This window comes from Odocoileus virginianus, chromosome 6 (assembly GCF_023699985.2).
Source record: "Odocoileus virginianus isolate 20LAN1187 ecotype Illinois chromosome 6, Ovbor_1.2, whole genome shotgun sequence".
Taxonomy (NCBI): Eukaryota; Metazoa; Chordata; class Mammalia; order Artiodactyla; family Cervidae; genus Odocoileus; species Odocoileus virginianus.
Genome location: NC_069679.1, coordinates 57011445 through 57032041, shown reverse-complemented (window position 1 = coordinate 57032041; position 20597 = coordinate 57011445). Strand labels below are relative to the sequence as shown.

At 49.8% G+C, this 20597-nt stretch overlaps 1 protein-coding gene across 1 annotated transcript; it reads left to right on the top strand.

Annotated features, from left to right (window-relative positions):
- Nucleotides 1-4470: 4470 nt before the first annotated feature.
- OTX2 (orthodenticle homeobox 2) lies at nt 4471-14103 on the top strand. The gene is made up of 5 exons (XM_020874185.2): nt 4471-4552; nt 4703-4773; nt 9357-9572; nt 10541-10692; nt 12450-14103. The coding sequence occupies exons 3-5, from the start codon at nt 9476-9478 to the stop codon at nt 13068-13070; spliced, it is 870 nt and encodes a 289-aa protein (XP_020729844.1). The 5' UTR covers nt 4471-4552; nt 4703-4773; nt 9357-9475; the 3' UTR covers nt 13071-14103.
- The last annotated feature ends 6494 nt before the right edge of the window (nt 14104-20597 follow it).

Here is a 20597-nt window from a genome sequence, read left to right as displayed (position 1 = left end):
GATATTGCACTGTAATGGTTGTTTTATATCAGCTCTGTAAGCTCAAGGCTGCTGCCCACAGTAGAACTGACTTCAAGGAAACTTCAGGACCAAGAGATGAAAATTATATAAACTGACAGCTACCACCCTTCAACAATCCATCCACATTCCCTTCCACACTCTCCTAACACACACCCAAACCCACACTCACACCCCTCACACTGCTCTCCGTCTCTCACAATCACATGCCCTTCCTATCCCCCACCCTAACCTTGCTCTGCACACACCCCTGGTCCCCACACGCTCAGGGACAGACGCGTAGCTCCCAGCTCACACTCAGCTCATAAATGTCTCACAGCCCCACATCTCGCACTTGTCACACAATCTTAATCCGTTTCATTCCGGAACAACATGGTCCTCTTTTCCTCTTTTTTTTTTTTTTTTTGCATTTGGAATTTGCCTCCGACTCTTTTATCAGGACAGCACAATCCTATCTTTGATGTCGTTTCTTTCCCCCTTACCCTCTTTTCTGAGGCTACAGCAATACAGGGAATAAGCGACCCAAGCTTAATTCATAAGTGATCTGTCACCTATTTCCCCTCCAATTCTGCCTGCATCACCAATATTTAACTCTTGTTAAAAAAATCAAAGTTAATCTTGTCAAAGTTTTTAATAGAGACATATTTTTAAACCTAATGAAAAATGACTTCTTTCTAAATATCATGGCAGTTTTAACGCTAGATGTGGTCCCCCACTGTCCACTGAATCACTGAAAAGATTGGAAATTAATCTTTATATTTCTGAAGTAAGTGTACAAGGAGTCTAACTGGCTCCTTTCCCCCTGAGAGGCTGTGTTCTCACGGAATATGGGTTTTGTTCTTCATCTTCTTTTTTAATTAGCCTGAAAGAATTCTGAGATCTCTCTCCTTTCTCCTCCCACTCCTCCACTCCCCACCCCCACCACACCACCATACTTAATAAACTTGGAGGAAAGTTTGGAATATTTTAAACTGCCCTGGCATGTGGGGTGGAGAATATAAGCCCAGCTAGCACCAGACATGCATCTAGATTTTGAAATATGAATATCAGCCATATTTTGGGAACTGCATGCAAGCTCTGACAAATAATTTGATTCCCTATGTATTGGTTTTCTTAATTTAGCTTCTGAATGCTTACATCTCATTTTTATAGCAAGATAATTGTACTCATGGCAATTAAAAACCATGCACTTGTTTATGAAAATTACTTAAAAACATAAAGCATGTTACTATAAATCAAATTCTTAGGGAAAAAAAACTTAAAGACAGAGGACACAGGGAAAAAAAGTTAAACATGAATAGAGAAAATAAAATGACCATGTAGTAAGTACGTTGGAAGCTCAAGGACTTACAGAAAATCAAGTTAGACTTTTCATCCAAGGAGTCTTTTTCTCCCACCAAGTGTCTAAGTAGTTTTCCGTACAACAGCCCAGCAACGCCCCCCCCCCCAAAGCTAGTGGCTTTTGTCCTGACCTAGAGTAGGTTTTGTGGGGACTGTACCTGAGCCCGGCTGTCTGCAACTTCCAAATTGACAAGAAGAGACTGGAAGATAAAAAGCATGTTCTTACAGGTGAAGAGCAATTTTGCGACTTTTCCAGGAAGCACCCAGGAGAAACCTTGCTTGCTCCAACTGCTGCAGAGTCTGGGCAGAATTCCTCTAGAAAGAAAAAAGAAAGTCTTTTTTTCCCCCCTGTCTGCCTCTCTCTGTCTAGTTCTCTTTCTCCTCTCTGTCTCTCTCTCTCTCTCTCTCTCTCTCTCTCTCTCTCAGATCCAATCTTTTAAGAGCTTCAGCACATTGCTAAGCTAAAGGGAAATTCTCTTTGATAAAGCGGTGTTTCCAGCTTCTGGGTTTTAAAACCTAAATCTATATTCAAATCTGGCTGAAGGTGTGTTCTGGGATTTATGAAAGCCTCTTAAAGGGGTAAATTTACCAAACCGTGACAAAATCATCACAATCTTACTTTAGACATCTGAAGTGGATGAGAATTTTAAAGAGACCCTTGTTTATTTAACACTGTCCATTTCCAACTCGTAGTTTATTGGCCCCGCATTTCTGCGAAGTTATTAGACGAGGGCAAGGGAGAAGCGGGAGCGGTCTGCTCCAGGCCGCTGGACAGGGAAAAGCCCTTCCACGCCCCCGAGGCACGGAAATCTGCCCCCATCGCCCAGAACCCGGGGATTTTTCGGGAGATTCGGCTGCCCCAGCCATCAGAGAAGACGTCGGGCCGGAAGGGTTTTTCCCACGGCTCGGGATCCCACTGCAGATAGATCTCTCAGTCTAAAAATTTTCACTCACTTTGTGGAGATCACAAGCGCGCGTTCTGATATTTCTCCACCCCACCCTGCCCCCGCTGCCCCCAAGGCCTCCCTCCCGGCCCTTTCCCTCCGCCAGAACCATAACGTCCGTTTTTCTTTTTCGTTCTTTGATGCTTTAAATCTCATTGTGATCAAACTGGGGGAAACCCTGTTCTTCTCTGGGGGTAGGTAGGAGACTCTGGTTCAGGGGATCGGGGTGGCTTTGCCCTTCCCTCATCGAAAGCAAGGTGACCCTGGTCTAGGGTTCCCAACCTACACCGCACCCGCCAGACCGCCTGGGGCGTTTTCCCCCACCCTCAATTAAAGGCTCCGGGCAGTGGTCAGGCACTTTAGTACAGTGGGGGCGGGGTGAGAAAAAAGCTCCGTACTCACCCTCCCCCCAGCCCGGGCCCCCTGAGAGTCTCGACTCCTGGGAACGCGACAGTCACCGGGTCTCTTCGGACTGGAGCGCTCGCGGAGGGCCCAGGAGGAGATGGGCAGACCCCGGGCCGCTCGAGGGCTCGTGGGGGACCCGGGGCCCAAAGCTCTAGAGACACCTGCCAGCCCGGCCGCGGCCGCCGAGTGCCCAGCCCCGGGCCGAGCCCGAGCCGGAGCCCAGCCGTGCTGCCGAGCGCCGGCTGCCTCATGCGCACTCCGGTAATTCGTTAATTGCTGTAAATCCCAAGGACGTCCACATTTGATTACACATACAGTATAAGAACCGACAACAAAGCGACGAATTAATTACCAACTTCATTAACATAGGTCCCCAAATTAAAAGCAGCGAGCCGTTTCTTTGGGCCCACTTGCCGTGGTGGCGTGGTTGGAGGGGGGAGGGTGTTTAGGAAGAGATTTTATATTTCTTTTCCAGCTTTGGGATTTGTAAGGCAGGACTGTTTTCTGCTCTCCACCCCCACCCCACCCAGCCATTCACACATCCTCAGCCGGTCCACTTGGACCCCCCAACCCCACCCCACCCCGCCCAATCAGTTTCTGCTTTTCTGGGGACTCAGATCTATTTGCCAGCGGTCGGGCCCCGCTCTCTGTGCCAGGCGGAAAAGTTGGGCTGAGGTTCGCTCTCTCCCTTTCGGTCCCCGGGTCCAGAAACTCTCTACCTTCGGGGCTCCCAGTCCCCGGCTCGGGCCGCGCGGGCTCAGGTTAGGTCCAGGCCTGCCACGGCTAGCGTTGGAGTGGCGCTTGTTCTAACGCAGAAACTCTTGATTGTTTCCAGCGCGGGCTTCCCACGTTTGCTCCCTCCCCGGGTATCCTGCCGACCCCACTCTCACACCCTCGAGTCCTGACCCGGCTCTTGCTGCCTCACCAACAGGCCCTGGGGTTAGATTCCGGGATTCATGTTCTTTGGAGGCTGCCTTGGGCTTCTTAAAACTGTAGAAACCCTGCGCGAAAACCAGGAGCCCGGGTCTTTTGCTTGAGGGGCCGAGAGATGTTTATAGGGACATAAAGAGTGAGAAAGACACTTGAGTTTTTTTAAAAATAGTTTGTTCTTGGACTTGTGTATCTGCATCTCTCTTGCCTACACATCCACGCCTCACCCCCAGGCCTCCTTTCTCTACCCTTCCCGGTCCCCTCGGCGTGATCTGACACTGTTTGAGACCACAGAGTGGTGTTTTTAACCTTCAGTCTCAGTAGCTTTCTGCGTCTGTTCTACACACCTATTGCTAGCGTGGAATGTGATAACCAGCTATCCCCTACCCTCACTCTCCTCCATCCTTGTCTTAAATATTTTTTAATCTTCCCATCTTAGGGTGTATGGGTTTCCTTTCTCCCTTTCCTTAAAACAAAAGCAAAAACAAAAGGGGGGGGGGGTGGAGGGAGGAAAGGAAGAACAAGAGAAGAAAAAGAGAGGCCTCGCTGTCCATCATTTTAATTATACAATAAGTTCACATGCTCCAGCCTTAATGTATATTTTAGGCAAAGCCCAGTGTCTTTCAAGAACATTCTGGTAATGTTGGAGGCCTGGATTTGTTGCCTGCTCGTCCCCCCGTGCAGCAGCGGCCTGTTTTCCTCCCCCTGTTGTGTGTTTTTATTATTTTCCCTCTGGCTTAGATGTGTCAATCATTCTCTCCCTGCCATTGGTTGGAGAGTTTGCGTCAAAAAGTTGCCAGAGAGGCGCTTTCTCAGCAAATCTCCCTGAGAGCGGAACCGACCTCAGCTCCAACTCAGCCTCCACTGTTATTAAAAATAAAAATCGCTAAAGAAGCCCTCCTCAAGTCTACTTTGTATGTATCGCAGAGGGGCCCACGCGCGTCTCGAACTTGAGCGACTTTCCTCGTTTTCTTTTCTTTAGGAAAATATTTTTCGTTGTTTGACTTTTTATGGAACGACGAAGATTACAAGATATCTAACTCAATACTCTTGATTTCTTTTAGGATAGCTGGCTATTTGGAATTTTGAAGGATAATTTGATTTTTTTCCCTCTAACCCCCCATGTGGCTGTGAGGTAAGTGTCTGTCTTGTTTGTCTGTCTATATCCATATCTGTGTGTCCCTCTGTCTACCACCACCCCCACTACCTCTAATAGACCCACTGGTGCACCTTTGAGAACGTGGAGTTTTCTAAAGCCTGGTTTATTTTCTTCCCTTTGCAAAATTCTGAGGTGCAGTAACGATCACTGAGGAAAATTTATGATCTGGGGATAAGGACGAGAGTGGGAGGTAGGGAGGGAGCGCGCTCCTGCGGTCGGTGCTTTAGCAGAACATCGTGGAAACCCTGCGAATCCGATGTGGGGTGTTTTGGAGGGGTGTTGTTTGTGGTTTTATGTCAACGCCCATTCTGGGCTTCTCCCTGCGATCTTTGCGTTTTGGCCATCAGATGTGTTTGGGGTCATTTGGATTGATCACAAGGACGTTTTAAGAGTCCGAGACAAAAAGACGCAGATGTAGCTAGATGAATGGATGGATGGATGGACGGATGGTGGTGATGATGATAATTTGGGCGCCTCCCCGGGCCCGCGTGCTCAAAGCCCGGCTCGCCCGCGGGTCGGCGGGAACCGGTGGGCGCCCTTCGAGCCCCTGCCCGTCCCATATGAACGTGAGAGGAAACCCGAGAGGATAACCGAGCAGGAAGGGAGCGCCGGCATCTCGTCCGCCCCGCGCTCGCCGCTCACTCTTTTCGGCCCCCTCTCTCCCAGCCAAGAGAAGCTCACTAAGGTTCTCAGCCTCTTCCAGAGGGCCTCCAAATCGCCTTTTTCTTTTTGATCACCATTTTCCCCACCTCCGGGGAGGAAAAAAAAAACACCCGGCATTGCCATAATCCCCCGTGGCTGTTGTGTGTTGTGGTTCTAGACCCAGCGAGTGCGCCAGAGTCGTTTTACAACGTGACTGCGGGGGCCGGTTCCGGGCCCGCCCCGCGCAGCCTTCCTCGCGCACCTGGGGCGGGCAGAAGTGGCGGCTAGTGGCCCCTGCTCCGCCGGAGGCCGAGCAGAGCCGAGGACTGCAGTCCTTCCGGTGGGAAGGCTGCCCCTCGGTAGCTCCGGGACAGGGCCAGCGGCCGGGCCTGCGGCGCGCTCCTCTCCCAGGCTCAGGGACCCCCGGCCGTCGCGGGCCGGGTCGCGCTGGGACAAGCGGGGCGCAGAGGCCCAGCCTCCAATCTCGGTCTGCCCGGGGACAACCAACAGAAGGCCTCAGCCAGCACCCAGTTTCGGCGACGAGTCGCGCCGCAAATTCCTAAGACTTCGTGTTGAGGCGTTCAAGTGACTCTTGAGATCATAGTCTGGTTTCAGGATACAATTTTTGAAACACAAGCCCCCTTCAGAATTCCGCCCAGTCGGCTTTTTCCTCCTTTTCAGACCGAAGTGGGGCGTGGGGACCGAAGGCCGAGCTGCGTTGCCCCTGAAGTGGTGGATTGCCTGGGGAGGTACGGGGAGGTCATTCCTGGAAATTCTCCCTCCATCCCAGAGCTTCGGGGCCAGGGTTTCTCCTGCCCGCCTCGGGACTCTTCCCGTCTCCAAAGTTATTAGCAAAAGAGAGGAGGTGAAGAGGAAACTCCTCCCCCGCCAAAGGCAGGTAGACACCCAGACCTCCGCTCTCAGAGCCCACATCAGGGCTTTCTCCTGGCCATAATTAATAGTCAAGGCCAACCCTTTGGGCACGTTTCTTCCTCCCTCCCTCGCGGGTGGCAGCGTCGTTCGATTCCCTGAGGCCAGAAACTTTCACTCCAGTTCGCCGGAGGGAGGCCCGCGCCGGCTGTTTCCCGCGCGGCCCGCAAATCCCCTTTTCTTTCTCTCTCCTCTTCCTCTTGGTCGTCTTCCGAGCCGCAGGCCGGTCGCCAGTCCGCGTAGTTTTGTTTCCTTTCCATCATGCAGAAAATTAATCAGCCCGGACGAGAAGCAGAGCTGAGCCCGGCGGCCTGTAATTAAGGGACGTGTGCCCTTCGGATTATCTCGTTAGTTTATCAAGAAAACATTTATTATAATTAATTCTCGGACGAGGTAATTATTATTGAGCGAGGACACAGCAACTGGTAGATGGGCTCCTTGGAAGATGGGGGGGGAAAAAAAGAGGGGGAGGTGGGAGGGGGAGCGACAGATTGCACGAATTGACCGTTAGATATAAGGCGGTGCGGCCCGGGGCGGGCAGTGGGGCGGGAGGACCTCGGGCGCCGAGGCTGCGGGGCTGCAGGCCAGGGACGCCGCCGGACCGAGTCACTCGCGCCCGGAGGTGTGGGCGCCGAGCGGCTGCGGGGACTCGCCGCGCGGCCGCCGCCCGCTCCTTCTATAGGTAGGAGTTCTCCAGGGGCCACCTCCTGAGCAGTTGTTTTGAGGTTTGTATTTTTGAAAAGGGATTTCTTTTTCCCCTTCCGGCCTCTGCTTAGAGAGGAAGGGAGAAAGGCGTCCTGGCAGGGCTTTGAAAGTTAGATGGAAGGGTCCGAGGCCTCGTCTTTGGAGAGCGCGTACCTAGGCTGGCTGTCGAGAACACGTCGTAGTTTTTGTTTTGTTCCTTTTTTTTTTTTTAAGATGTATCCCGTAGTAAAGTCGAAAACAGTCTTTTGCCAAGAATCTTGGTCGTTTCTCTATGGCAGATTAAAGGAGCTCCGAGAAGGATCTCTGTCCTGGTGCTTTCTGTTTGTAACTGCTTTTTATGCTGGAATGTGCTACTTTCATGTATGATGTGTCAGGCATTTTTAATTGGGTGAGAGCTCTACATGGAGAACTCTTACATATTCCTCATGTGCAGATCCGATATAATTTTAGTTGTTTCCATCTACAGGACTTTCCAACATAGTAAGATTGCATTAAGCAAGACAGAACTCCAGCTGAGAGGCTATTAAAACCAATACATGACTGTATTTTAAAGCAATAATATTTTGATGTCTTGAGAAGAAAACGTCTTTTTTTTTTTTTTTTGTAGGAGCAGCTAAATTAGTTTTACTGGTGAGAGAACACTAACTCCTACAAGGGCATTTATAAAATTACATTAAGTTAGATCTAAGAGTCTAACACGACTGAGCGACTGAACTGAACTGAAAGATGGAAAAGCTTGAGCTTTGTGCTGTGAACTTAAATCAGGAAGTTGCAGTAACCAAGTTCCATTTATGAAGTTTTGTGTCTTGATCTCTTAAGCAATGTAAATATGAAAACCCAGAGTCCTTAAAACGCAGTAGAAACTCTAAAAGTAAGAGGAACTTCTCCTAATCTTATATCCGCCATTTTGAAGCAATCTCTCATAATGTCAAAGTCGGAAAGTACAGATCCATGCAGAAGTACCACCTTTTGGGAAAATAGAAGTCAAAATTGCAAACAGCCAGGCTGTAAACACTCATTTTTTAATCTCTCTGCTTGGGGGAGTTAGAAAAAACTCATCTGAATAAGGTGAATAACTTTTCTTTTTCTTCCTTTGCCCTCTCTGAGCTCTTTCTCTTATAGGATTTTAGGAAACTTAAAAGGTAGGGAGAAATTCTATTAGTTTCACAACTTTGGTGTTTGTGTATGTACTTTCTGCAAAACTAGAATGTGCAAAAAAGAGTTAGAGTTAACAGGAAACTGCTGTAGCTGCTGAAAGCCCAAATGTTGGAAAATTTGCCTCCTGTGGGATCAGCAGACTCCACACATCAAAATCTACATGGGAGCGGCTTGCACTACAAATGCGCACCCTTTCTACTTGCAAATGTGGGAGCCTGTCATTATCTGATTGGTGGGATTCTAACTTTACTTCAGAGTTTCTTGCAAATCCTGTGCCAAACTTGAAGACTTTCTTTGCACTACCTTTAAATATTTGATGGGTGTCGATTAAAAGTTAAATACTTGTTTGTTTAGCTTGAGTTCTTTAGACACATATAATCAAGGTTCTCCAAAACCCTAATAAATCTGTTACTTACCTCGAAATCTAATTACCCAGACTACTAATTAGGTGAAAATGATTACTGGAAATGACTTCAAATGTGGAATAATAGTGGTTGAGCAGTTTTCTCAAGTTTGCCGTTCAGCAAGTTGGTATTTTAGATGTTAAATGCACTGACATTTTAGGTTCGCAGCAGTTGAAAGTGGTAAAAAGCTAAGATAATTAAAATCTGCCTTGGAAAGGCAACAGTCTGGGGAGAGGTGGATTTCTTGAATTGTTTCTTTGTTTCTCACCAATGGCCTTTGTTATCAGCATTATTTATTTAGCCAAAGAGTTCTTTGTCTCTGCAAATGGCCCCAATCAAGTTTTGTTTGAGACAATTAGCTAGTGCCAGCCAAGGAGTCCTATGCAAATGTAGGGATAGGAATGCAATGTGAGCATTTGGAGGCGTGGGGTTTTGTTGGGGGGCTCGGGGGAGGCAGATTGTAATTGCTTTCTTTGGGCCTTTTTTTTTTTTTTTTTAGTTTTGGCTGGGGGGTGGGGAAGACAGGTTTATCTGGTCTCTCTGCATCTCCTCTAGTTCCAGGGCAGCTGGGGGTGGGGGCGGCGGGGGTGCTCTGCAAAGTCCTTTATAAACCTCTGCCTTGGGTACCTCGGGCTCTTTTTTAAGTCAGTGGTGGAACCTGGAAGAGCTGCATCCTACGAAGCGGTAAACCAGCACCTCTGTTTGTTTACTTTGCCTTAGTTCCACCACTCCAAACCCACCCACCAAGGACTCTGAATCTGTCCAACCCGGGCGAAGCAAGACCTTCCGGCTGGGTCCCCCGGATTTGGGCCGAGTTTGCGCCTCCAAACAACCTTAGCATGATGTCTTATCTTAAGCAACCGCCTTATGCCGTCAATGGGCTGAGTCTGACCACTTCGGGCATGGACTTGCTGCACCCTTCCGTGGGCTACCCGGGTAAGTGAGCCCCGCGGCACTCTTGCCCTCTCCTTCCCCAGGGCTGCTTCACGGGCTTATAACACCCTTTTCCCCGGAGCACCGGGATAGAGGGTCACGTCGTCCCCGCCCCAGCTCCAGGAGAGGTCTCCACTGGGTTTTTCTTCCAAGCAGCAGCTCAGAGCCACAGGGCATTTATTGGTGGAGGAGAGGGCAGGGGCTGGGGAAAAGGGTGTAGCTAGCTGGATCTACAACGTTTTCAGAAAATCCTATCTTTTTATTTGGAGTGAATGGGGACACACATTGGACTGGGGCAGAGAAGGCTACTGCCCTTGTCATTTGGGCGAGACGCCCCTGCCAGCACCTCGAAGTCCAGTTCCTCGGAAGTGCCCTCTTGGCGAAGTCGAGGTCCTGATAAATTCTCCCCGCCAAACCTGCGGCATCTCCTCTGACCTCCAGGCCCTTCATCTCTAATCCCTAGAGGTGTGATTTATCCGGGGTGCGAGTGTTTTCCTTTCTGATCAGATCTGTTTTGTAAAGTGGTAGAAGGAGAAGTATGAAGTGAAATGTGCCCCCATTTTAAAGATGGAGGAACAAAGGCCCCATCAATTTGAGCTGCCGGTCCTCCGGGATCCTTTGACTTGGGAGAATGGAGTTTTTGTGTTGTGGTTTAGGGGTTGATTTTGGAGGGTTCTTGTTTTTTGTCTTTTATTTCATTTGTTTTGTTTGCTTTCGAAGGGACGCTCTGACTGGAGCGATCTCCGACGTCAGGGGCAGTGGGGTCTCCCCTGGAAGGGGCCGTGTTTGCCGGAGGAGCCGAGGACGGGGAGGGGGTGGGGAGAACATGGGTAGCGTCCGGGCTGAGCGGATGCAGAGGACCCGGGGAGTGCTGAAGTGTGGGGGTGGGGAGAGTCGGACACCCACAGAGACCCCTGTGACTGAGAAACTGCTCCCCCACCCTAAAGGGCCCTGGGCTTCTTGTCCCGCAGCCACCCCTCGGAAACAGCGGCGGGAGAGGACGACGTTCACCCGAGCGCAGCTAGATGTGCTGGAAGCACTGTTTGCCAAGACCCGATACCCAGACATCTTCATGCGGGAGGAGGTCGCGCTGAAAATCAACTTGCCTGAGTCCAGGGTACAGGTAGGGCAGATGTAGACAGATCCGTCTTTCCTGACCGTGACACCCGCCCACCCCACCCCACCCCCAGTACTGTGTGTGTGGAGTACCCAGGAGAGGTCTCGGAGAGGACCAAAGGAAGATTTGCAACTAACCGGCTCCATCTGAAGCCAGTGAACTTGTCTCTTAAGGTCCCCTCCTCCTACTCCTTTTTCTCCTTCCACCCCCACCCAATCCTATAACCAAGGGTCTTCCAGCCTAGGCTGCAAGGTAAGACGGGTGATTTAGCTGTGATGATAAAGCCTAGTCCTGGAACCCTTGGATTCAAGGAGAGTCGCATAGTATTTTAAAACTTCCCTTCCTCTATTGGAAATCCACCCCTCCCCCAACCCCAATTCTCATCTACTTTTAGGGGTAAAAGAAGCTTAGCTCCTGGATAGTTCCAATATTTTTACAATGAAGAAGTAGAGTAAATGGTCTGCTCAAGGTCACATGTCAGTTTGGTGGTAGAAGAATTACACAATAAGAGTGTTTTCTTTGACTTCTTATGGATTGAACAGAATTTGCTAGGTCTTAGCCATTCTGCAGATAAAATATCAACATGATATCCCTGTGATAACTACCTTCCTCCCTTTCTCCCCCTTAACTTGACCCTAAGGTGGAGAGGAAAATGAACTCCCAACTTCCTGGAATGCAAGTCCCATGTAGATTTCTCTGGGAAGAATGTTGAGCACTTAAACCACATACACACTTGGGACTACCCTTCAGCTAGGACACATCAGCATGAGCAACAGATCAAAAAGAGACTTTTTCAAAGTAGGATAGAAGAAGTTATAGCACCTGTGAGGCTTGAACTAAAGTTTTCACTGAAAGAAAAGAAATGGCTCTGAATGCCTGGTGGTTTGTGCTCAGCATTATAGCATTATTATCACAGTTAAGACGCCAAAATTGAGAGCTCACTCAAGAAGACAACTAAAAACTTCTGCCCAGAAAATGCCCATAGTTTCCCTTATAAACCCCCTTGCACACCAAACACAGCTCCTTCATTGCAGAACATGAAAAAGGCTGGTAAAGAGAATTTTGAAAATCACACACGGCGGTAACAAGCCAATGAACACAACACAGGAAACAATCTATGTGTCAAGTGGCACTACCCTGAAGGAAAAGCCTCAGTCAGTCTCAGACTTGAGACTGGAAGAGAAGTTTGGTTTTGAGTTCAAAACAGAGTACATACAATTCACTCCACTTACTATAAGGGAGGTTTTGGCAAATAGTGACTTTCAGACCTTCTTCAACAGGATCATTTCTCCTGAGAGCTTTCTTTTATGAATCTTTCTAGGAGAGACAAAAAGTAAAGTGATGGGACCAGCCTTCATATTAGCGGTTGCTACCTGGAAGATGGACCATAAAGTGTTTGAATTTAGGCTGTTCTTGTTGGCATGTAACACAAGAATTGTTTTACCTCATTTCTCCTATGTTCTCATCCAAAAGACACAGATACGTTCTGTTCCATTGTGAGAGTGTTCCAAAATGCAGCTAGGTCTACATTTATGTGTGTATTTGAAGGGAAATAAGAGATAGGAAAGTGATGGGGAGAGTTTTCAGCTGTATGATTTGGGTGATTATCTTAAATGTTACTGTTCTGAGCTGGGAGTAAAGCAGGGTCAAGTGCAATTCCAGGAGCATATCTGTCCACCTAGGACAGATTTATAATCTGGGAGCCACTCTTTTCCTTAGGGAATTACTGAAACCATGTTAAAGAAGTTTCTTTCCCTTTCAAGGTATGGTTTAAGAATCGAAGAGCTAAGTGCCGCCAACAGCAGCAGCAACAGCAGAATGGAGGTCAAAACAAAGTGAGACCTGCCAAAAAGAAGACATCTCCTGCCCGGGAAGTGAGTTCAGAGAGTGGAACAAGTGGCCAATTCACTCCCCCCTCTAGCACCTCAGTCCCAGCCATTTCCAGCAGCAGTGCTCCTGTGTCTATCTGGAGCCCAGCTTCCATCTCCCCACTGTCAGATCCCCTGTCCACCTCCTCTTCCTGCATGCAGAGGTCCTATCCCATGACCTATACTCAGGCTTCAGGTTATAGTCAAGGATATGCTGGCTCAACTTCCTACTTTGGGGGCATGGACTGTGGATCTTATTTGACCCCTATGCATCACCAGCTTCCTGGACCAGGGACCACACTCAGTCCCATGGGTACCAATGCAGTCACCAGCCATCTCAATCAGTCCCCAGCTTCTCTTTCCACCCAGGGATATGGAGCTTCAAGCTTGGGTTTTAACTCAACCACTGATTGCTTGGATTATAAGGACCAAACTGCCTCCTGGAAGCTTAACTTCAATGCTGACTGCTTGGATTATAAAGATCAGACATCTTCGTGGAAATTCCAGGTTTTGTGAAGACCTGTAGAACCTCTTTTTGTGGGTGATTTTTAAGTATACTGGGCTGGACATTCCAGTTTTAGCCAGGCATTGGTTAAAAGAGTTAGATGGTATGATGTTCAGACTCATCTTCTGATCAATGTCCTGGGAGGCATAGAAGGAAAATGAAAGGCCTTAGAGGGGCCTACCAACCAGCTACCTGAAATGGACAAACCAATCTACTTAATACTTAAGATCCTGTTATAGTTTTAGATCATTGGTTTTCCTGATTCACAAAGTGATCGAAAGCATTCTAGCCATGTGCAACCAAATACCACCAAAAATAAACAAGCAGAACTAAATTGTGAGGGGAAGGAGGGAAGGACATAGCTTTCTTAAGCAGAGGTGTTCCAATGTTTTAGCCAATCCTTGGTTGAATCTTAGGAATGGACAGTGTCTCAAGCTCACTCACGTTTCATGACCAACTGGTAGTTGGCACTGAAAAACTTTTCAGGGCTGTGTGAATTGTGCGACTGATTGTCCTAGATGCACTACTTTATTTAAAAAATAATGTTCATAAGGAGTCAATATGTAGTTTAAGAGACAATCAGTGTGTGTCTTATATAAATGGTACATCTGTGGTTTTTAATCTGTGCTAGACTTCAAAACTGTGATCTCCTGTTATTGTATGCAACCTTGAACTCCACCTCTGCAGGGGTTCTTCTGTGATTAAATAGGTTATAATTATAAGTAAATTCAGAGCAACTGAGTACTTATCTAAAAAGATTACCTTTGGCTGGAGGTGAGCTGCACTGAAAACTTTACAACAAAATGTCTCTGGACAAGGAGAGTAAGAGAAGAGAAAAAAGGACACTAATTCATCATGTAATTTACTGTTGGTAAACCTAGCAGTAAAGAGACATTGGTCAATTGCTCTGACCCTGATGAATTTATAAGCTGAGATCATCGTTGTTTATGCTTGCAGATGTTAACTGGAAAAGTTATATATGCATAAACCTTTCTTCCTGATTTGGCAGATATGTATAATTATATTAAAATGGTTCTAGCACAACATTGGGTCCCGCTTAATTTTATACCATTATTTGTGAATGAGAAGCCCACATTGAGCCACTCCTCTCTTGGATCAGAGAGGGAATTAACAAACGTTGTTGTTTTTTTAATTGGGGGGGGTGCTAAATATGAATGACTAAGATATGAATGATTGGTATGTAAACTTTTTGTGACTTTCATTAATACTGCTCTGAAATTGAATATAGAGAGCCTAACAATCAAAACCCCTCCTTGCTTTTCCCTCCCTGCCAGATACCCTAATGATTTCTTAGGCACCTTACTAGTATGTCTTAACATAGATCAATTTTTTAAGCAAGAAGTGACTAACTATAATACCGCAGAGAAAATGTGAATGACAAGAATCCCTTGTTTCTGTTCTCTTATTTGATTAAGGGATTTTTTTAAGTTCCAAAAAAATCTGAGGTAAACATGAGAGGGAATGTAATCAGAATCTGAAAGCAATTCAGGCAGAAATAATTTCTGAACAAAAGAGTTTCAGAAAAGTTTTAAAACGTATAATTTCAGTACTTGAACATAAGGCATTCTGGTCTTTTTTGTTTGTTAAAGAAAGTGCTAAGGGAGAAAAAAAAGGTCCCTTCTGGTTATACCTGCATTTTGTAAACTAACCATGAGAAAAGACAAACGGGCCAATGATTATGGTGCTCCTCAGGTAAAAGCAATATTTAGTTTCATTTTACACTCCTTATGCTCTTAAGTTTGACCAAAATGAAGTAACTCTTGATTGTAACTTTTTAAAATGAACATTAGCAGTTGCAACCATTTTGTTTTCTGGCTAATTTTCCCTGACTGCGCATGCTCTCTGGAGCCCTATATAATCTTGTCTAATAATTGTTCTTGTTTTGCTGCTAAAGGAAATGGAATAGTTTACAGTCAACAAGTGAGGCACAACTTAATGGCAAGATTTTCCAGTTCTTATTGATAATATTCACCCTACCATAGTTTAGACTGGAGTGAGATTGGGGCGGGGAGAAGACACCAGCATGAATCTTTCCTTTAAAGTCCGGATTCTGGGTCTTATTCTCCCAGATTTTCTCATGCAGCAGTAAAGAGACCCAAAATCACTGCTCACACTGCCTTAGGTTTCCAGAATGCCCCACAAAGGGACAGAAGAGAGCACCCTCTCTACAAAAACAATAACGACAAACAGCGGAGTACTCGGCAAGTAACTGTAGTTGGGTTTCTCTCCCGGTATTTTAAAAAAGGAGGACATCAGAAAAAGGTGCTGAGCCCCCTCTGAAACTAATTTTTCCATCACCTTTGCACAACTCCATTTAACAGACCACGGAGTTAAATCCGTTTGAATTGACGGTGAAGTAGAAATGAATTCCCCATGACCACGGGCAAGAGAGGGAGGGTCAGGGAGGCGGGCAGCTAGCGCGGGCTCCTTCGTCCAGAGTTCTGGTCACCGCGCCCAGCCAAGACCCGGCTTAATAAAATTAAGTTGGTACCGAAACGATGCCACCCTCCACAGGCGTCAGGGAGCTATTTCAACTGTCTGGCGACCAACAAAGACTTGAACGTTGATGTAATCTTCGTTTTGAGGAGTGCAGGTGAGGGTGGGCTTTACAAAGATCTGTTGTCCCAAACCTTTATCTTTCCCGCAAAGATTCTGGGCCCTTTGTATTTCACCTTGGGAGTGTTTCGCCCCTTCAAAGATAAGAAGAGAAATCCAATCAAGTCAATTAAGTTCCGGCTTTCGAAACGTCGGAGTTTGAGATAATGGTCCGTTTCCTCCACCTCCCCTCCCATCTCTTCCCTCTAATCTCGCCTTTCTTGCGGCTCTGCCCACCCTCAGCCCGGGAGGCCCGCGCGGGACTCCGAGGACTTGGCGCCGAGGTGCGGGCGAGGCGGCACTAGACCTTGTCCACCGCGAGTTTTCAGGGCTGCGGTTTCCAAGTCTCGATGGCCCGGTCGGAGTTAGCTGGGAAGAGCACTCCCATCTCTGTCCCCGGGGCCCGTGGTCCAAGTGGCTTTCCAGGCTGGCGCCGCCCTCTGGGCCCCGCTCGGCCCTGCAGGCCGGGCTGGGGCGGCCTTTGGGGCTCTTGTCCTCCGGCTTCCCCTCTTTCTGGGCTGGCTCCGGCTCTGGTCGCAACCTCGGCCGAGCCGCAGCCCACCGCACGACCCGGTCCTCAGGCCTCCCTCGCGGCTCCGGGCGTGTGGGCTGCGGGGAGACTCGTGCGCCGCCGGCGCCGGGAGGAACGCGGCCTGCTTGAGACCTGAGGGCAGGCTCCGGGGTCAGCCGTGGGCCTGGGCGCACCTGGCCCGTGACTTCACGGCCTGGTTGAGTTCGAGGGGGGCGGACGGACTTCGGTGGTGCGTGTGTGTGGCCAGGCCAGGAGACGAACGCCCGGAGCTAGAAGGAACGGAAGCCAAGGCCGAAGGAGAAGAGGGCGATCTGGGCCTGCGGGGCCCGGGAGAGGGGGCCAGCTAGGAGAAGACGGCGCGGCGGGGGCCCTCAGCCTCTTGCCGTCCTCGCCCCCTCCCTGGGAGGAAGCACCGCAGACGGCTGGGTCTCCCACTGCCGGTGAAGGGCGAGGCCGCCGCCGCCGCCACAGCGGGGACTCCCGCCGGTCCTGGGCCTCCGGTGTCCTGCGCAGACGTGGCGCCTAGGTGGGGTCCAGCTGAGCCTGCCTGGGGCCCCAGGAATCCTCCAGGAAAGTCTGGGGCTTGAGCTAATGGGTCTGGGTGAGTTCTGCCCTGCCTGGGGCTCCTCGGCCCTGAGCTGAGCTTTTTAAGGGGGAGTCTGCGGGACTCGCGGTTACCCTTGGCGCAACCCTTTTCTCCGACGTTTTTAGATTTTGTCTTTAAACCAGATACCCTGACTTCCTTTTTAGACCCGGCGCAGCACTCAACTGCCCTTAAGGGCGGAGGCCAGTTCTGGGAGAAGAAAGCTTTGCCTCTGGCGTCCGGGACAGGTCCGGGTGGCCCGTTCCGGTTACCTGCAGCGCAGGGCCGCAGTGCCGCTCCAGCCCCCACTTAACCAGAAGCGGGCGCTCGGGCGACCTGCCCCGGCGGCGCGCACCGCAGGTTTGAACCCGCATCTAACTAACACCCGCTTGAAAACCTCACTGCTGTTACCCGGACAAAGCTGTAACCCAAAACCAGGCGTTCCAGTGTGAGGTGGTGGTTTATCGCATACAGAGGCGTGTTTTAATCATGCAAAGGAGAAACACAAAGGAATCGGGCCGGAGACAGGCTCATCCCACACAAATGGAAGCTGAAGTCTTAGAAAATAACCAAAATGCGGAGATGCAGGGTCAGGTGCAGCCCTGACCCCGGCTTGCTTCACGCCTTCCTCCAAAACGTTTACACAGAACAGCTGTCTGTTACCACAAAGGGTCCACGCCCCCCGTCACGCATCTGCATGCCCAGATCTGCGACCAGAGTCTTGAACACTTCTTTTTCCTCTCTTCAACGGCCAGAACCCTGTAAGCGCAGCGTGCCCTGATAAAACCTGATCCCTCCAGTCCCCCCATTTGCGCCCTTAGGTTAGCATGATACAAAAGATGGGGAGCCCCTGGGACGTTCCCCTGGGATGGAGAGAGCAAAACCCCAAACAAAACCCACCCCGATGTTTTTCCGTATTAGGCTCTGAAACGGCACAGATTATGGGATTTGTCTCGGACAGAATTAACACTACATGTGAAACCATAGTGCTCCTGTGCATTGGGACACATTGTATACCATTGCTTGAAGCATCTCTTCTAAACTGCCTGTTAATAGCAACACGAGGCCTTAAAATAATAAGTGGGTTTTCGGTTTTAACCTGATTAAAATGAAATTTCGACACTGTAAAGGGCAGTTTTTCTGGTGGAAACAGTTCGAAGGAAACGGAACCCATCACAGGGCTAGAGGAAGCTTTTGTATGGGGAAATGGCTGGAGAGAAGGAAGCAGGCATGCATTTAAAAGGCCTTCCCCTATTCAGTGGTCCCCACAAGCCAGGGAGGTGCCCCCAGTTCCAAAGAGAATTAGCCAGACTTCCTCTCTTGCAAGCACTGTGCTTTATATTTAAAAACCAACCCGCTGTTGACTGCAAACAAACAATGAGCAAATTCAAATAAAGGAGCCCTACCAAGTCCAACCCATTTGGTCAAAGATAACTGCAGGTGCCAGAGAGGCCAGGCTATCACTAGGGGGAGGGTCAGCTTCGAATTTTGTTTTTCTCCTGGGGGAAAGTCGAACTGCATGAGGTCTGTGACTCACTTTTATTCCTTAATCTTCCCCATCCTTTACCTTCAATTCTCAGTGGAAGGAAAACAACAACAAAGGGGGAAAAAAGAATGCCATAGCAAATATAATATTAAGAGGCCAAAGTTTGAATTGACTTCTGTTTCAGTACCACAAGGGGGAAAAAAGCTATCCTAGAATCAAATGGGATCCTCTGTCCACCTCTCCAGTGTCCTAGACTGAATTTGCCTACTTAGGAGTGGGAATGTGGCATTTTGGATAAAAGTAGGCTTGTTAGCCTACTTGACATTACTGGAAAACCTTTCCGGCAGAAGACTTGAAAAATAAGATGAGAGTGTTTAGCAGCTATACTATTGCCTTTTTGTTTTTCCCCTTTGAACTGCCCATGATGGGACCCACAGAAGCAGTAGACTTTGCACCTGCGGGTCTGTTCACCCTCCAACCCTGGTCCCCGAGTTAAAGGCCAGAAAATGTCCCATAGAGACAGAGATTGGGTGGACTGAAGTCTCCCCCTTAGGCCCTGCCTCCAGTCTCTCAACTGGAATCTCCAGAGGCCTCAAGCTACTCTGAAAATCACTCATAGCAGCCTCCAGTTGTTAAAATCTGTTCCTAGAGCCAATAGTCACATTTTAGGCTCCTGGGCCATTAATAAAAATCGCCTTAACATTCAAATGGCTCTAAAATGCGTTGATAGCGGATTACTGGGCCTAATGGACGTCGTGTGTGATAACATGGCCCCTGAGCAGCGAGGTTCTGGAGTGGATGTCCGACCACAGCTACCTGATTATCAGCTTACAGCCAAACCTCCTCTTAGCTGCGATGCTCTTAAGAAGCGTTCTTCCGCAGAGCGGAGAGAGTCTTCTGTGTTCTTCATTTACTGTATTTAACTACCGCATAGTGCTCTGGAAACTAGAGGGGAAAACTTGCCTGGAGGCGTTAGGTCACCCCCATAAGTTAAGAGGGGCGGGTCGCCAGGAATTGCCCCTCCCATCCCGGCTTTTAAGGGAGCGAAGCCAGAAAAGCGGTGGCCGGGGCAGATCGAGGGCCTTCCGGAGATGTGGGTTTGCCCTAAATCTGGGGCTTCCTCCGCGGGACTCTTTGTGCCGCCTCAGAGCAGAGCCTGTGAAGAGGCTGCCTGGCTAGCTCCGACAAGGCCTGCGGCGTCCCAAACACTCGCGGAGCTCCCCTCTTCTGCAGCCCGCGGGGAAGCTTTCCGGCCAGGACGCTAGCAGCCGACGGCGCTAAGGACGCCCTGGCAGCGGCCGCGGCGCCAGGGAGGGAGGGGGTTCTCGGGTTTCAACGAAAAAATGTGGCAAGTGCACCGCGTTCGCACTCTCCAGCCCCACCTTTCACCCCGCAAACTAGGCAGAAGACCCCCCCCCAAAAAAGCAGGGCCTTCAGGGGCTGCAAAGTACACCCGGGCATCGCCCCAGGGGCCTCCCCTGCCCGCGCCCCGTCCTCAGACTAAGGTCATTTGGCGAGGCCGAGAGACTACCAGGGGACGCCAGGAGTTACTAGAGTGGCTGAGAGGCAGCCTACGGATCAGCTGCCTGGGACATCAAGATCACGACCCCCCGACCCCCGCAACCCATGCAGCCGACGGGCACCAGCCCCGGAAGTGGGCCTGGAACCCACAGCGCCGCAGCCATGCTCCAGGTCACACGTGGTGCCGCCGGGTCCCCTGCGGAGAGGTAGACGGTGGGTCACACCCACCCGGCAGAGGCGAGGCTTGGTCCACAGGGCATTGTGCCTCCTCGCGGAAGCGGGGAGGGCCCAGGAGTCCGCGATCCGTGTACTCTTCCTTCTCCAACCGCATGCATGGTCCTTACGAGGATCTGATGGGGGTGTGATGTAAGGGCGTCGGGAGATTCCCCTCAGCCAAGGGCGCATCGCACACAAATGTCAGCTGAAGTCTCTGCGCCCACGTGGCCGCTGACCCATCAAAATCATTGCCCCGCCCCTCGCCGTCCTTACGTCGTGGGCGCTCTTCTCGCCTCGTTCCTTGACCGCAGCCCCACGCTGGGCGGGCTCCGAAGTCCAAGCTTCCTCTCTCAAGCTTCTTGTGATGAAAGATGCAAGAACTGAAATAGGCTTGTCCTTAGAGCTCGCGGCCTGGCATAACCCCTGTCTACCGCGCCGGGCCTGAGCTAGGAGCCGGGAACCGAGTGTGTAGGGCAGCGAGGTATAGCCGGCACCCTCCCGGGGTCCCCAAGGAAGTGCACGCACCCGAGCCCCGAGAGCTTGGGCAGCGGGCTGGCAGGGGCTTCAGGTTCCAACTTGCGGCC

Bases quoted from the DNA above. Each gene is read 5' to 3' on its own strand.
- OTX2 (XM_020874185.2), top strand. From the start codon at position 9,476: ATGATGTCTTATCTTAAGCAACCGCCTTATGCCGTCAATGGGCTGAGT. The intron at 9,573-10,540 runs GTAAGTGAGCCC...CTTGTCCCGCAG, and splicing joins CCCTTCCGTGGGCTACCCGG to CCACCCCTCGGAAACAGCGG. The intron at 10,693-12,449 runs GTAGGGCAGATG...TTCCCTTTCAAG, and splicing joins TGCCTGAGTCCAGGGTACAG to GTATGGTTTAAGAATCGAAG.